Source organism: Vigna umbellata, chromosome 1 (genome assembly GCF_029865625.1).
Source record: "Vigna umbellata cultivar VRB3 chromosome 1, Vumbellata_1.0, whole genome shotgun sequence".
In the NCBI taxonomy this organism is placed as follows: Eukaryota; Viridiplantae; Streptophyta; class Magnoliopsida; order Fabales; family Fabaceae; genus Vigna; species Vigna umbellata.
The window spans coordinates 1,271,669-1,289,489 of NC_142165.1; the positions used below are offsets into that span (position 1 = coordinate 1,271,669).

At 32.8% G+C, this 17,821-nt stretch overlaps 3 protein-coding genes across 3 annotated transcripts; 1 reads left to right on the plus strand and 2 right to left on the minus strand.

Moving 5' to 3' along the window:
* Positions 1-632: 632 nt before the first annotated feature.
* On the minus strand, positions 633-3,353 carry LOC124821833 (putative L-type lectin-domain containing receptor kinase S.7). Its single transcript, XM_047293780.2, has one exon. It carries the CDS (start codon positions 3,246-3,248, stop codon positions 1,215-1,217), a length of 2,034 nt encoding a protein of 677 aa, XP_047149736.2. The 5' UTR covers positions 3,249-3,353; the 3' UTR covers positions 633-1,214.
* A 6,857-nt stretch (positions 3,354-10,210) lies between these two features.
* Positions 10,211-10,774, plus strand: LOC148204361 (uncharacterized). The gene is made up of 2 exons (XM_088111194.1): positions 10,211-10,543; positions 10,727-10,774. The coding sequence occupies exons 1-2, from the start codon at positions 10,211-10,213 to the stop codon at positions 10,772-10,774; spliced, it is 381 nt and encodes a 126-aa protein (XP_087967320.1).
* Positions 10,775-11,615: 841 nt separating this feature from the next.
* On the minus strand, positions 11,616-13,682 carry LOC124827635 (protein FAR-RED IMPAIRED RESPONSE 1-like). Its single transcript, XM_088105590.1, has 2 exons — positions 12,544-13,682; positions 11,616-12,462 (listed from the first exon to the last, which is right to left on the minus strand). Exons 1-2 carry the CDS (start codon positions 13,680-13,682, stop codon positions 11,616-11,618), a joined length of 1,986 nt encoding a protein of 661 aa, XP_087961716.1.
* Between the last annotated feature and the right edge of the window lie 4,139 nt (positions 13,683-17,821).

A 17,821-nucleotide genomic window follows, 5' to 3' on the forward strand; every position in this document is an offset into this window, starting at 1 on the left:
TCCATTGCACCTTCATAATCCCTACTCCTTCACCAATAACATATTATAGATATGACCATAAAAAAGATAAAAAAAAATCATCATTATATCAATTAAAAATCGAAGATGTATCGTATGACCTCACAGTTGTACATCGACCAAGTAGATAAGATAAGATCGAACAATCAACTTACAAAAGAATTAGGTCTAACACAGATCAGTTTAAGACAAATAATGATTATAGTTAATTGGACTGTAACTAGGCTATTGCTAATCTAAAGCTCATTCCAAATTTATAAATACAAGTTTCAGATAAAGAAGTAGGTAATTGTATTTAATACACGTTAATTGTTAGAATTGTCGAACTTTTATTGACTTTGACATCGAAATATCTTTTGCAGGTAACCTCCAAGTTCAACCAAACAGACTGCTAGGACGAATGACGAAGTGAAGACTTTGGACTTTCAAGACAAATGTGAATTAGTAAACAACTAACTTTAATTCCATAACCGAAAAAAACATATTGTAAACTACATTACATGCGATTTACATGCTATATGGAACAACCAACTATCCACCAAAATTAATATATTTTCGTTGTTACAAAAGTACCTTCAATCTTGTTGGAAAATTATCAATACAAGCATAATGCATTGTGATTTGAATATTAGGCCCTTTATTGCTAGTAATTTGTACAAAAATGATAGACAGACATCACTAAAAGGCTAAGAAGAAGAATTCTCACTGCCTTTTTCAGTGTTACCTTGACATAAAAACACATTAGCCCAATCATAATTTCATGCACAAACCAAAAACAAAATAATCAGAGTAATGGCCTTGGGGCTAAAGAACTGGTCGGGGTAAAACAAAGTACACTTGAGCTTTGATTCATACAATTTAACATTTCTTCATAAAAATAGTATTGATTATGTTTTCCCTTTTTACCATTATCAACCATCTTTCACTTGCCATGTAGCTAGATGGACTCTAAACGGAGGCACAAATCCTCCTAACCTCGAGCTTTGAATCTTGTAGAGAAATGCCAAAGCAGGCTGAAATTGAATACCACAGGCTAAATACAACACTATTTATGTAGCATGTCACAAACACACAAACTTTAAGCACTTGCAGCATTTGGAAAATCAATCCAATCCATTGTTGCAGGCTTAAGAATGGTCCCTTCAACATTTATTCTTACATCTCCCACATAATCATTCACCAAGATCATGACTTGCCTAAAAAGTGCAAGAATATGTATTGCAAAGTCCTGTGTTGGCGCTATTATAGGGGAACAAGGAAACAGGGCGAGTTCTTGGCAGTTCAGGAATAGGCTTATCCATGTTCAGAAAAAACTCCACCACTTGCTCCATTGAGGGTCTTCCTTTGTTCTCATTTAAGGTGCAAAGCAACCCGATTTCGAGAACACGAATTGCCTGCTCCAAGTTGATCAATGATCCCATCCTTCTGTCCACAAGCTTAACTTTCTCATCAATCTGATGCAAGTTCCAAGCATAATCCAATAGGTTCCTCTCTTCTGGATTTCCCTCCTCTTTCTCATCCCTTACCCTTCCAGCTATCACTTCCAACACAAGGACACCAAACTCAAACACGTCTGCACCATGGCACACTGCTGACTCAAACTGTTTTGATTCTGCCCCCAACAGCACAAAGCCAAAATCACCCAAAACAGCTCTGAAGTTGACATCTAGAAACACACTGCTGCATTTCAAGTTCTTGTGGGCTAGGTGCTTAGTGTGGAGGAAGCTCAAGCCATCAGCTACATCCTTAATAACTTTTAATCTCCTAGTCCATGGAAGAACACCAGCCCCAAATAACCATTTGTCTAGGCTGCCATTGGGAACAAAGTCATAGACCACCATGATTTCATGGTTGTCTTGACACCACCCTCTGACAGGAAGCAAATTCGGGTGGCGAACATGGCCAATGACTTTGATTTCCTTCAGCAAACGCTTCTTGTCTGATCCATGTGTGTGGAGAAACTGAGTTGAGAACCTTTTCACAGCCACCTGGCTTCCATTAGAAAGCTTTCCTCTGTAGTATTCTCCTCTAGAATCACTGCCAAGCAACTCTATCTCACTGAATGACCGAGTTGAAGATGAAAGTTGAGAAAATGTGAAGCGGCGTGGTTTGTTTGGAGGCCTTGGCAAGTGAATCTCTGTCTCCACTGAAGTCTTTATCTTGGAAGCATTTCTCCTGTGCCTGCTGATGAAGTAAAAGCCAAGGAAAAGAGCCAGAGCCAATGCCACAGATGCCATAAAAATCAAAAAGCTTCTTGGTGGCTCATTCTTAGAAGACTTCTCAGTAGTTGGTGCTGCTGTACTATTCTCAAGTAAGATCTTACCCTGGCAGGTTTCAGATGAAGGGAAGCGCAGAAAAGCTTGGCTTACAGAAGTGAAGTTCCAAGAGAGTATGTTGTGGATTTGTGTATGGTTACCAGTGGAAGCTGAGAACCCCACAAACATGTACTCATTCAGATAAGGAGAGAGATCCACAGATTCTGAGAAGATAGGCGTGGAAGGATAATCCTCTTCATTGGCTCTTCCAAGACGAATGTCCATTCTCCTCTGAGGACCATCATAGGTGATCCAAGCGCGGTGAACAAAACCATCCTTAAGGGAAACACCAACGTCAGAAACATTGATAACTTTGGTAGATACTATGGTACCTAAGTTGATGCCAACATGGTTGTCATTAGGATCTCCAAACTCTGGGTTCTGTCTTGTGTCAAACTCCACGGCCACTGCCTTGTAGTCATTTTCACAAGCATCATTGAGCATGCCAAGCCATGGCCCGGGCCTTCCCACAGTGAACTCATCAGGGACAATGATGAAAGTGAGGCCACTACCCCCATATGCAGCTTGCTCAGAGGCAGTGGAATTGTTGAGTTGAAAAGAGAAAGTTGTTTGAAAGGAAGCTGGGGTCTTGGTGGTTGGATCTAGCAGGCGAATTGGGAAGGAATAGATCCCTCTACCAGCTTGGTGTCTTATGTCTGCGTATTGTGACTCATCTGGGATTTGAAGAGAACCCTTTTCATCTGAGAACTTAGCACTGCCAAGAAGCTTCACATCATGGACTAGTCTGGGGTTGTTGCTGAAGCTGAAATTGTAGAAGGAAAAGTGCTTTGTCACATTAATCGGAGCATCACCAGCTGAATGAACTGCAACTGGGTATGGCCCTATGGAGGCCAGAACCTTAAGCAAACAAAGTAAGAGGAAGATGTTGCATAAGGAAGAAGCCATTGAATGCATAGAACAAAGGATGTTCCAATAATTCAGCTGGATGATATGGTTTGAGGCAGAGCTAATAATTGTGGTAGTAATGCAACGGATAAAGCAAAGATAGTTGAATTAGGTGTCAAAGGTTAATAAACCAGAACAGAAAAAACAAATCTGATTAGACTATGAATTGGACTCAAGTTGAAAAGATATTAAGTAATTGAAATTATGTGATGTAAATAATTTTGAAGAGGAAAATGATGAAGGGTGATGAAAGAAAGATTGATTAATATCACTCATATTACGGAAGCAGCACAACCTGGTATGTGGGGTCTGATATGACATTGGAGATATATGATGTGAAGAATTGGTTGCTCAACATTGCTGGTCCACTCAGTTTTGCTTTTCTGGCTCAACCATATCATTTCCGTAACCTATATGCAAATCAAAAACATAATCATAATAATTTAGATACAAATGTTAGATCAAGCAAGTTTGAACACGTGTATACGGAATATTGTTCCCTGTGATATGTGTTCTGCAGAATGATAATTTAGAAATGTAATTGTGGATCAAATAAACATGCAGAACACCGTCTCCTTATTATTTTACAATTTCTGATTGGTTTAGTCCATAATCAATATTTATAATTTATTGATTGCAGAATACAGAATATTTTTTAACGTTTTCTTTTTTAAATGTGTCTTTGAGTAAATAAACTGCATGATGTTTGTAATTAGTAACATGTAAGAGTAATATATTTACTGAGAGTATAATTACTGTTAAAATAATTTCAATAAGTAACATATTTATTGTTACATATGATATGCATAGAAAACAAATTTAAATAACAGCTATTATAATGCAAATGTATCTTATAGAAAATACTAGATAAAGTATATTGAGATTATCCTATATACGCAGTAAACACATTTTATAGTATTTTTATATTTAAAGAAACTATTTTTGTGGAGTAATTAAAAATAATTTTTAACTTAGACTGATATGTTGGATGAGAAAGAAAATTCTAAGATGATAAAAAGAATTAAGTTTGACGGATGAGTATGTTAGTCTTGTCTAATAAGTAGGCTCGTATAATATTTCCAACTCAGAATCCTAAATCAATCTGATTCGTCAAGTCTAACCGTTCAACATATAAGTCTTGCGTTAGTTAACCTAACACACTAGTCCAACTTCATTAAAAGAAATTGAAACTCGCATTACGACATTTTATATTAACACAGTATAACAGTCAAGTCCAAGTTTGAGATAGTTCGACTGAGGTCTGATACAACTCAGCCAAAGTCGAGTACAGTTTGACCAAGGTCTGATACAGCTCAACCAATATTTGATACAGTTCGACCAAGATTTGAAACAACCGGATGACAACCCTTTCAACCCATTTTCAATTGGTAGGCCAACCTAACCGGACCCATTTTTCAAGTCGGGTTTAAACAAATCTACTTGACCCATTTTACAACTCTTGATAAATTCTAATATTGAGGAGAATGATGAATCAGTTCAAACTAAAAAAGAAATCTAGTTGGAATAAATCAAAGAAGACTAATAATAAATCCTTCAAAGCAAAAACTTGTAAAAATTAAATGTCATTTTCCAAATATGATCAACTTCTTAATGTGTGGAGGAATTTTCCTTTTTCATGGTATATGAAATTCAAAATATAAAATGATTTTGGTGTAGGAAATCATGTTTATTTTTCATAAATGGTTCTTTTTTTCTGTATAAATGCAATGTAATTTTAGCAAGAATTTAGTATGATTTCTTCATATTTTTCTTTTCCTTTTTCACTTTTTATTTCTTAATAAAAAAATTTATATAATAACAGCGCACTAAAAACTTTTAACCAAATGTAGAATCATTTTATAATCAATAAAAAGATTAGCTTTCTTTCACTTGACATATATTAGAAAAGGTAATCAATTACATTAGCTAACTTTAATTCACTGAAGTTATTAACGTGTAATGTAAAAGAAAAAAAAAGTTATTAACATGAGTTTTTTCCTCAAAAAAAGAAACTTGAACTTAAATTTGATTTTCTTTTATATGATTGTTGAATTTTTGGAGAATTTTACTTTTATTTATTTGTAAAGTTTAATAGTATATAATATTTTTATTAAAATGTACATTCAAAAGTTTTAATGAAAAAAATTGAAGAAAGCATAACAAAAAAATCAGTTTTAAAACTTAAAAACAATAAATATTAAAATATCTCTATAAATTTTATTTCATAAACACAGTTCTTTCTTTTTCATCAATACTTATATAGACATTTTTCTAAAGAAACATGAATCCCCACCAACAACACATTCTAATATTCTAGTCACTCACATGGGCCTAATAAATCCAAATCAGAGGTCGGTTGTCTCTCGGCAAAAATAATGAACTTTTGACCTTCTAACTATCTTTTTTTTAAACTGAAAATTTTATTTAAGTTTAAAAAAACGATAATTTAGAGCTTTTTATTTTTATAAAATTGTTTTTTTTTCATTATAAAATTAGGATTAATTAGAAATAAAATCAAATTTATATAACATGAAAATAATTGTAATATAAGAAAAAATTAGAGTTAACACTCAAAGTTCACACCGATAATGGAGTTGATATTCAAATTACTTGATACTGAGAAAAGATTTCCTAGTAAGGTGCAAAAAGCCCTCCAAGCGAGGCAAGTCACCAAGTCAATCAAACAAAGCACTAGACCGGAAACAGAGCAACTCGACATTCCAACATCTTAAGTACAAAAATAAGAGGAACTCGACATCTCAAATATGAGTACAAAAATAAGAAGAACTCGACATTCCAATATCCTAGTACAAAAACAAGAGCAAATTGACATTACAATACCTGGATCACCTCCTCTTGGAAATCCCAAACTTGTTGGTCTTTTTGGCGTCAAAGTCGTTTTCTTCCTTTGCTTGTTGGAATTTTGAAATGAACTCATCAGGTTTTTGACCAATCTCTGCTTATAAGCCGACAAGGCCATCCATATAAATCTTCACCATGACTGCTTTCACTTGAAGATTCATTTGAAGATTTTTCTTTCATCCCTTTTAGTTGGCACATCTCCAAGTTTTTGCTCATTAGTTTTTGGTCAATCTTTTAACACAGGTCAGCCTGGTCGATCAGTCTTAACCTTAATCACATTCACTTTTGTATATAGTAGGCAATTTCAAGAGAGGACAAAAAACGTAAGAACAAGCTTGAGAAAGAATGAGAATGAATGATGTGAAAAATACTAGAAGAGGGTGCTCAAAGTGAAGCAACGATAAAGAGATATAGTATAAAAGCAAGTTAAAAAGTCATCATCAATTTAGCAAAAAATGAACATCAAGGATATATCCAAACCAGCATCACCTAATAAAAGTTGCTCAAAGTTGGCAACACCTAATTGAACTTGTCCAAGTCGACTGTCTAGCATTAAGTTTGCTTAAAGTCAACAACATAAGATGGAAATGTTATTCTTACACAATGGCTTTCGAAAGACCAATTTACAAGCAAGTATAGCCAAATGATCAATTTACATGCAAGCTTGGTTGAATAGCCAAACGATATATGAGCTCGATCAAATGGCCAAAACACCTACAAGCTCAATTGAATTGTCAAACGATTTAAGAGCTCGACTGAATGGTCAAATGATTTAAGAGCTCGACCGAATGGTCAAACGATATAAGAGCTCGATCGAATGGTCAAACGATATAAGTGCTTGATTGAATGACTAATCCACCTACAAGCTCGACCGAATAGCCAATCCACCTGAAAACTTTATAAGTTGGCATAACTTGGCCGTAAGGACGATCAAGAGCATCACTAATGCTAAATCAAATTTTCGGGACTAGAGGAGCTTATGCATATACCTAACCAAATATGTCAAGTGGCATGACTCAACAAAGATCCATTACTAAAATCTCGACAGTTTTATTATATCTTTAAATAGTCTTTAAATGCCTTTTTAATAGCATGTATCTAAGAAACATATTCTCTATTTAAATCACATAAATAACATAGGATCTAAACCCTATAAATACATATGATATTTCTTTTATAAAAACACTCTAAAACTTATACTCACTATTTTACACATAATGTAACTCTCTTATTGACTCATATGTTTAAAGTCATTGATTTAATATGATATCAAAATTATAAATATCTATTAAAATTTGAACATGTCATTTGTATTAGACTTCTTTTTTCTCTTAAATTTTTACATGAGGTGTTCATGAATGCATGACTTGATAAATGTACGGTAATTTCATATTGACTTAAATATATGATAAAACTATTGTACCATATAATTGGTCGATCTTCCTAAACAAGCTTGAGAGATCCTATATCATACAATCAATTGGTCTTTGTCCTAGACTTGACCAATTAGTAAGTGCAAAGTAAATTATTCTTCATAAATACAACATGATTAAAAGGACAGACACTAGTAAAAAATCGCGTACAACATCGAATATTTTGGGCTTTTAACGGCGAATTCGCGAATGACGTCATATCAGGAGACGTTAAATTGACGTCGAATTTTAAAAAATTCGACATTAAATTAACGTCGAATTTTGTTAATATACGACGTCGAATTTTGTCAATATTCGATGTTAATCAAATTTTTTTAATTAATTGTGATCCTTTTTAACAACTCTACGAGATCTGAAAAGCAGAAAAACAACAAATTTCAAGTTTTTGGTATTTTATAAAGCATGAACTTTGATCAACAACAAACAACAATAACCAACAACAAACAAGTTCAATCAAACAACAACAAACAAGTTCAACCAAACAACAACGACAAACAAGTTCAACCAAACAACAACCATAAACAAGTTAAAAACAACAACAAACAAGTTCAACAAATAAGTTCTTCAAAACGAAAACAAAAACTAACCTTCAAAAGGTGGGTTGATCGGAATAAAGTGTCGTCACTCGTGAGAGAGAAAGCAGAATGCATCTATGAAGGACAAGAACACGAAAATAATCGGTTAAAACAAACGAAAATCATACATAAAGTAGTTAATTAACATGCATTTGTATAAAATGAAAGAAAGATTACATGTGATGGTCGTCAAACTTCGTTCGAGAAAAGTTTGAGAAGAGAAGAGGATCTCGCGCACTAAGATAAAGTGAATGAATTTTCAATCTCCTGCTCAAATTTTTATTGAATTCACTAACCTTTTAACGTCTAACTCTAGGACATTCGACATTTTATATATTTTTATGTCGAATTACAATTATAAACGACGTTTAATAATTGCATTTATTTACAAAAATGTCACCGGTCATTTTAAATGTTGACTATTTAGTGGTTCGACGTTAAACGCATGACGTTATACGTTGTTTTTGCACTAGTGAAAACATACTTATGAACTATTGGGTCGTGGCCAACCTTAATCAAAAACCCAAACCTATAAATATAAAAATAAAATAAGGAAGTAGGTGATTGTATTTATTGTAAAATTAATAAAAATAACCAATTAGATTCTCTAACTAACTTGAGTGTTGGAGCGACTTTTGCATCTACTCCACTTTCACAAATAATAGAAGATAACAAAGGAAAACCAATAAATGTAGAAAAGTAGTTCTTGACTTCACTTTCCAAAACATTTTGGAACCCACTAGATTACAAATTACACTTTATTAAATTAATAATTTATAAAATTAAGGTAGATTTAAGTTTATTATCTTAATAATAATAATAAAATAAATTAAGTGTCCAAGGAATATTAAAATAAATAATTAATAATAATAAGTATTGAAAAATTTAATTATGAACAAAAAAACAAAGAAGCAGAACCCACCTGCTTTTAATTTATGGTGTCTGATTGGTGCATTAGTCAAAATAATTGAGGGCGTTGCTCCCTCCACCCCCACGTGCTTCTCCCTCCACCTCCCCAATTTTATATAATTCCAATTATGTCCTGTCCCAATTTTATATAATTCCAATTATGTCCTAAAGTTAAATTTTTTTACTTTTTTTATTTTAATATTTTAATTAATTTAAATTTACTTTTTCCTAACCCTACCAATCTTCATCTCTCACTTCTCACTTCCCACTTCCGTCACTCTCCCTCACTTCCGTAAGATTTCTCACTTCCCACTTTCGTCACTCTCCCTCACTTCCGTAAGATTTCTCACTTCCGTCTCCAACTTCTCCATTTTTCTCCATTTCTTTCTCCATTTATTTCTCAATTTTTTCTTTGTTTTTCGTTTTTGTAGAAGATCGTTTGGTGTGGAGCAACACTGGTGCGGAGGAAACAGCGTGTGCGGAGGAAACGAGCAGATCTGCGTCCCAGGTTCGTCTTTCACCCCGTGCTTTGTCGACGATGTTACTGTGCAGGAAAGGCTGAAACGGATGTGGGACATCCGTTTGCCTTCGACGGATGTCCGACTTCCGTCGACGGATGTGGGATATCCGTTGAAGGCCAATCGGATATCCCACATCCGTTTCGGCTGTGCTGAATTTTTTTTACGTTTTTAATTGTTTTTAAATTATTATAACTGAAATATATATTTATATATTTGATATATTTATTGTTAAATGTTTTTAAATTTTCTTTTGACTTAGATTATTATTTGAATATTTTATAAATTTTTTTATTTGTAGTTTGTAAATAAATTGATTAAGAATTAGATACGAAAATTTTTATATATTTAAATTATTTTTATTTCTTAAAATAAATATTATCAATTTAATTTATTTAATATTAGTAAATTTGTATTTGTATTTATTTTGTTTATAGTAAATTTGTATTTGTAATAATAATTAATTTAATAATAATTAAATGGAAATGTATTTAAATATATTATTTTAATTAATTAGCTAATTGTTTCTTTTATTTAATTTTTGTTGTAAGTTAATAAATTAATTATTATTAGTTTAATTTATTTTGAATTGCATTTTTTATAGTTTATTAATGATATTTGAAACAATAATTTATTTTAATTTTTGAAATTAAATAAACAAATTATTGTTAGAAATGGCAAGAACACGTGGTGCATCTTTTAATTCTCGAGGTGAGAGTTCTCGAGGAGAGAGTTCTCGAGGAGAGAGTTCGTCGCAGGGCGAAGCTCGGAGAAGACCTACCGTTTCTGCTCGTAGAAGTCGGGCAGCTCCTATCCAGCATGACCCCATAGCTGAGGAGCGAGCCGTTGAGGAACAAACATATGAGGCGTATGAGACTCATGGAGAGGAGCATGCAGATGTTCATGACATACAAGAGGATGTCGCTGGATTTCCTGGAGGTCCACACGATCATTCATTGCTGACGCACTATGTTCAGCATGTAGCTTATGCTATTTCCCAAGGCCGGGTGAGTGCAAAAATAAAATTTATTTTATTATTTTTTTAATAGAAAATTTATTAAATATTGATGTGTAGGATCGAGGGGACACACTGAAGTTGATCTCCCACGGAAAAAAAGTAAATAAGTTAGGACCATGCCACGAGGGAATTCAAGACATTGTCTTGAATTCCAGTTTGATGCCTCTTACAGGGATTTGTTATGATTACGTTGATAAGGGGTTACTCCTCGGATTCATAGAGAGGTGGCATTTTGAGACCAGTAGTTTCCATCTCCCTATAGGGGAGATGTCGATTACTCTTGATGACGTCTCGACATTACTTCACCTGCCCGTGATGGGACAAATGTGTGATTTGGAGGAGTTGGAGTTTGAGGAGGCTCGTACAGCCCTTGTGCAACTGCTCGGCGTTGATGGTGGCACAGCAGGTGCTGAGATGGAGGACGCACGTGGTCCGAAAGTCAGACTCAGCTGGCTTAGAGAGATATATGTTCAGAGGTGTGAGTCGCAGCATTGGGACTATGCTGCTAGAGCATATTTGTTGCATCTAGTAGGATGTACGATTTTTGCAAATAAGAGTGCCAGTTCTATACGCGTGTCTTACTTATTGTTATTTAGAGACGTACACGCGTGTGGCAGATATGCCTGGGGTGTTGCTGCACTCGCCTATTTGTACGAGCAGCTCGGGGATGCGAGTCTCGCGTCCACGAAGCAGATGGCTGGATATTTGACTCTATTTCAGGTACAGTTATAACTTTGACATTTATTTCATGTATTTATTTCCATGTTCGAACATGGATGTAATTTAATTGAATGATTATTTTTTTAGAGTTGGATATACGAACATTTCCCTGGCTTGGGGAGGAGGCGGTTGGTGACTTCTTACGATGATACCACACCACGTGCCATGAGGTGGCAGAGCCCTAGACAGAGTTCCACTCTCGCAGAGATTCGGTCACAGTTGGATGCGCTGACATACAGTGGAGTTGTATGGCATCCGTATGAGGGGCATCGAGGCATTCGGCCATTCTTCGGCATCTGTATGTATTCTGGATGGATTCGGATTGGTGACACCCTTTGGCGTCATTTGCCTTCTCCGAGTCCCAACAACGCAGCAATGCATCTATACCCACAGTGACCATCAGCCACAACATCAACAACGTCCACAATGAAGGGGTGAGTAGTAGAATGAAACTGGTCTATCATTGGAACTCTCCTTTTCTTCATTGCTTTTGGCTTTGATTGTAATTTACTTCTCACAGATGAAGATTCTATGGTTGAATGAAAGGCGTCCACATACTCAAAATATGATGGATCCCGCGTAGTAGACCTTTCACTTCGTTTAACTTTACTTTTTTGTGCACCCTTTGTCTTGACTTTATGTAATGGAGGGACCATTGATGTCAATGTAGGACAAACAATTTCAAGTAACTTCTGCTTGATGGTGACTTTACCGCCAATGTCAACCTCATTGAATCGTTCTTCTACTTGTTTCAACTCATCTTTAATGGATAACTGAGGCTTAGTTTCATTTAATTCAACATTTGAGAAATGCAATCTTCGCCACATGATATGAAATTCACCTATAGGGATCATCCTAGGATCATATCGTGCTAATTCACATGCACATGGGACACCAAATGTACGTCTCAATACGCATCCACACTTTGAGGAGTCCAATCCTATCTGCTGCACTATTTTCAATTCCTTAGCAATGAGATCCAATGCATATCGAGACACACGCCCAATAAGTTCTCTATATATGTAGCCTTTAAAATAGTCACTCCTGAGCAACAAACTACTTTCAAATGACGCCTTAATCTTGTTGTGTTGTAAGATAATGACGTTATGAATACTATCCCAACAAGAACACAAATCACCCATACTATTGCCCAGAACTTTCTTCAGGCTCCAATGAGCAGATTCAGCCCTGAAACAAAAAAAATAGTTCAACAAGTACAAATAAATATTTATCTACAAAACAAATAAATAAAATAACATTACAACATACCTATTTGTGGTTGTGTTCCCTAAATGCATTACTTTGTTCGTCCAGAACTTTACAAAGTATGTGCTGTACGGAATAATCCAATTCTGATTAACATATTCAAAGAACAAAGGCCATGATCTGCTTGCGTATTCAAAACCATTCACATACTCAGCAAACAAGCTTTCATCAGCACAATCCATCACATTTACCCATGCATCCATCAACACTTCCCAAACCTCAGTAGCATGAACTAACATTTTGCATTTAGCTTTAACATTTTTAAGGATGTGGAACCGACATAACATCTGATATGACTCAGGGAATACACTTGATATGGCATTCATCAAAGCCAAGTCTCGGTCAGTCACAATAACTTTAGGACCACCCTCAGATGTTAAAAATAAACCTTTCAACTTTTCCAAAGCCCATGTGAAATTACTCTGCCTTTCAGTAGACAAGAAAGCAAATGCTGCTGAGAAGGTTAACCCTGTAGACGTCATACCCACAATCTCAAGCAACGGAAGTCTATATCTATTTGTTTTATATGTGGAATCCATCATAAATACAACATTAAATGAGTTTAACAATTTCACCGCATCAGGATGTGTCCAAAACAAGTCAGTAACAACCTTTGAATCATCAGCACACCTACTCCAGTGAATGTACTTATCCCGATCCAACAACATCATAAGTTGTTGTAGTTCAGTTCTGGACCCTCTTAATGATCGTTTATACGCATGCCTTGCGTTGTAAATTTGTTTAATCGTTGTGACATTTCGATCATTATTTTGTTTGAGTGTTAATAAAATATTTGCAGGTGTAACTTTACTCTTTGTCATATCAACCAGTAATGACTTCTCACTCGTATTTAACCTGCCAGCATAAGGGTGACCCACTAAAGTTTCAGCCAACTCATGGTTGTGATGTCCACACATCACCTTCAACACCCATCCGGCCCCATCTGAACATGGTTTACCCTTTAATCTAAACGGACATTCACATTTACGAGTGCCGTATACACTAGCCACTGCATCAGCTTTGTATTTCCTATATTTTCCCCCTCTTTCACATCCAAGTATGACATACGTTTTTCTCCCCCGTACACCAGTAGCTATGTCAGATCTTACTATTACCACAACAAATCCTAAATCAAAAGCCATCCCTTTTACCCATTGAATTAAGTGCTCCCGTGAATGAAATATTTCATTTGTTGTAAATCTATTTGTTAAATCTCTCTCTACAACTTTGCTAATTGATGAAGACAAATCAGATTTCAAACTACAACCAATCTGAGAATCCATATGAAGATATTCATTCATTTTTAATAATAATCACCTACAAAATTATAATGACCCTTATTAACATAATTAATAATTAATCAAACAAATATAAAAATATTAATATAATTAAATTATATATTTGATATAAATAGAGTAATAAATAATTTTTTTATATAATTATCAAATTATTAAAGAATTAAAGATACAAAAATCATCTATAACAAATTCATATTTTAACAAAATTATTACGTTTAAAAACTAACCATATATAACATTTAAAATTATAAATTTAAATATAAGTTACTATAAATAAAATAAACAAATAAAATAAAAACGAAACTAACCATATATAACATTTAAAATTATAAATTTAAATATAAGTTACTGTAAATAAAATAAACAAATAAAATAAAAACGAAACTAACCATATATAACATTTTAAATTATAAATTTAAATATAAGTTACTCTAAATAAAATAAACAAATAAAATAAAAACGAAACTAACCATATATAACATTTAAAATTATAAATTTAAATATAAGTTACTGTAAATAAAATCAACAAATAAAATAAAAACGAAACTAACCATATATAACATTTAAAATTACAAATTTAAATATAAGTTACTGTAAATAAAATAAACAAATAAAATAAAAACGAAACTAACCATATATAACATTTTAAATTATAAATTTAAATATAAGTTACTGTAAATAAAATAAATAAATAAAATAAATAAATAAAATAAATAAATAAAATAAAACCGAACGTAAAAGAAGCTGTTTCTGGGAAGACATCCTTCAACGGATGTCAACATCCGTTGAAGGATGTCTTCCCAGAAACAGCTTCTTTTACGTTCGGTTTTATTTTACTGTTCATGCAAAGATTATATGCTTGATATTAAAAAGATTATTGGAAGTATGGGAAAGGTTTAGGGTTTGTGATTATAGGAAGGATTATGACTACGTACCTGGAGAAGAACCACAATAAGGACACTACACCATAAACACACTGCACCACTGAGAACAAGAGGAGGAAGATTGCTTGATAATTCTTTTCACGATCACCAAGCTTTTCAGAAAAATATTTTACTCATACAAGGAACTACGTAGGTTATCAGTGAAATATGTTATAAATGAATAAAATTAAAAAACAATAATTTTTAAAATAAAATGTTACTGAGGGGCAAAATAGTAAAAGAAAGATAGAGGAAGGGGCAAAAAGGTAAAGGGGAGGTGGAGGAAGAGATGCGTGGGGGTGGAGGGAGCAACTCCCAATAATTGATATACTTAAGTGATTGATTAGAATTATAGAACCTTGTCAAATTCAGGTTTCAATATGCGGTTTCAGTTTGTCACGACTCTTGATATTATAGAATTTTTTAAACATGCTAATGCAGTTATTATATTGTGGAATCATTAAATTCCTTAACGTTTTTATGACCACAATTGTAAATAATTATTTATTTATTTATTTCTGTCATTTTATTTCCTTTCAATATAATAATAATACATGTGAAAAGTAGCAAAAATGTTGACTGGCTTTTTCTATGCTTTTTATTTTACATTTTTGTTCTGTTTCACGTTTATTGTTTCAGGAAAACGTACTTTCTACCATATATACTTAAATTGACCGATGAAGAAAAAAAAATCTATGAATATCCATTCAATAAATATAAGTGTTTTATGATAACCATTTTTTGTAATAATATACTTAGAGTCTATCTTTAATGCAAGAAAATAAAAACTCAAATAATTTTCCCTTAACTCAAGAATAGTAACTCCCGACAAAGGAACATGGTGTCAAATTCATATCACCTCGCAACAGCATCATGTGTAATTCATTAAATACTCCAACATATACATAAATGAAAATTGTGACCTTGTACATAATACTATCCATTCATTTCTATATCCCAAATTTTTACTTTTAAACCATCCAACACAAGATGAAATTAATTTAGAAAGTAAGTATTATAAAGGATAATAAAATTATTTTACTTATTGAATGATGATGTAAAAAGAAAGAAAATTTTAAAATAGTAACAAATTTTAGTGATTAAAATAATTAATTACTGTAGTAACCGATTTAAATATTAATTTATAAACTAAAAATGATTGGTAATTAAAACAGTTTTTTATATTATGAATTAAAATTTATAATTAAAATTTAAATTAATAATAAATAATATCTATTATGAATTGATTTTTAAATTTATTACTAACATTTTTGTTTGAGAGCAATTTGCACATATGATTTTATCCTGTTTTGGATCTTACCAATTCTACGTCCAGTCGCTTATCTCAAAACAAGATAAACAGTTTACTACTCACAAAACAATTACAAATTACAATCACAAAGAAACAATTTGTAAAAGTTTAGAAATCACTTCTCTTGTTACCTGCACCTCCTTTGAGTCTTCACAAACGATGAACATCTCTTCCGAATACTTCACGAAGGATGAACTTCCTCTTCCGAACACCTCCTTAGACACACCAAGGATGAACCGGCTATTTCCTCTGTCATCGCAGCAGCTCTCCACCAGCTCCACAGACACGAGTTTCACAAGCCAAACAAGAACACAAATCTCAATGATTTTCTGAGTACTAGAGCACAAGGGAAGAGTTGTTATTGATGGAAAATGAGAGCCAATTTATAGACTCACGCAAATACTCTTCCGTTCTTCGTTTCCAGCCATTTAACGCTTTTAATCGATTAATATCTTTGTTAATCGATTAAAACGAGTGCAACGACTAGTTTTCAAAAGTCAGAAAACTTCAACGGTCATCTTTAATAGATTATTTTAAGGATTAATCGATTACCTAATCGATTAAAATATGTATTAATCGATTATTTCCATGCCAGTTGAGTTTTCAGCACCTGCAACGTTTTAATCGATTAATACTTGATTTAATCGATTAAAACCGTGTGTTTTTTATTCTGAACAGCAAATACAAAGTATGAAAGTACAAGAATCAAAACCTGCTACAAATCTAAGTTCTAAACCTTAAACTATAATTATTACAAAAGCTTTTTATAACAAAAACAAGTCTTCAAAGAATCTTCATGAATCTTGATATATCTTGACTTGATTTGGACATCATCAAAACTTCATCTTCATCATTTTGCTAACAATTTTAACTACTAAAAAAATTAGTTTCTAATTAAAAAATTATCTCTAAACATATTTTTACTCATTTAGTCATTATTTAAAAAATTTCTTGTAATTATAAGAAAATTAAACATAAATGTTAATTAAATTTAATCCTAGAATAAAATTAAAATGGGTTAAATTTAAATTTTTTATATTTTATACATGCTTTTAATTTGGCATAACAAAATGAGTAAGTTATTGTTACGTATATAATTCTTGTTTTTATTGTTGTCTCATCACATATTGTATTTTTAAGATGAGTTAGAATTGAGTTATTTTTTTCTTAATTATATATTGATGGGAAAAAACGGTTTTCATCATCAATGTTATTACTCCTAAAAATTAACTTATGAGAAACTTTTTATAACAGATAAATTATCAGTTATTCCACACACTACTCCTATCCTTTATATTTTAAAATATTCTACACTTTCACATTTTTTCTTCAACGGATATCAACTTTCGTTAAATAAAAAATACTTCAACGGATATGTCACATGATGTGGCTACATCTGTTTAAGATTTTTTTTTTTTAGTTTTTAGTTTATTAATTTAATATTTTTTTATATAATTAGTTAAACGGATGTGTCACGTTTTTTTTAGTTTATTAATTTATTATATAATTATATATAAATTAATTTTATTTTATCTAATAAAATATTTATTATTAATTTAATTTATATATTATTATTTAATTAATTATTATAATAATTTTCATATTGGAGGTGAAACGGATGTTGGCATCCGTTGGAGGTGAAACGGATGTTGGCATCCGTGGAGGTGAAACGGATGTTGGCATCCGTTGGAGGTGAAACGGATGTTGGCATCCGTTGGAGGTGAAACGGATGTTGGCATCCGTTGGAG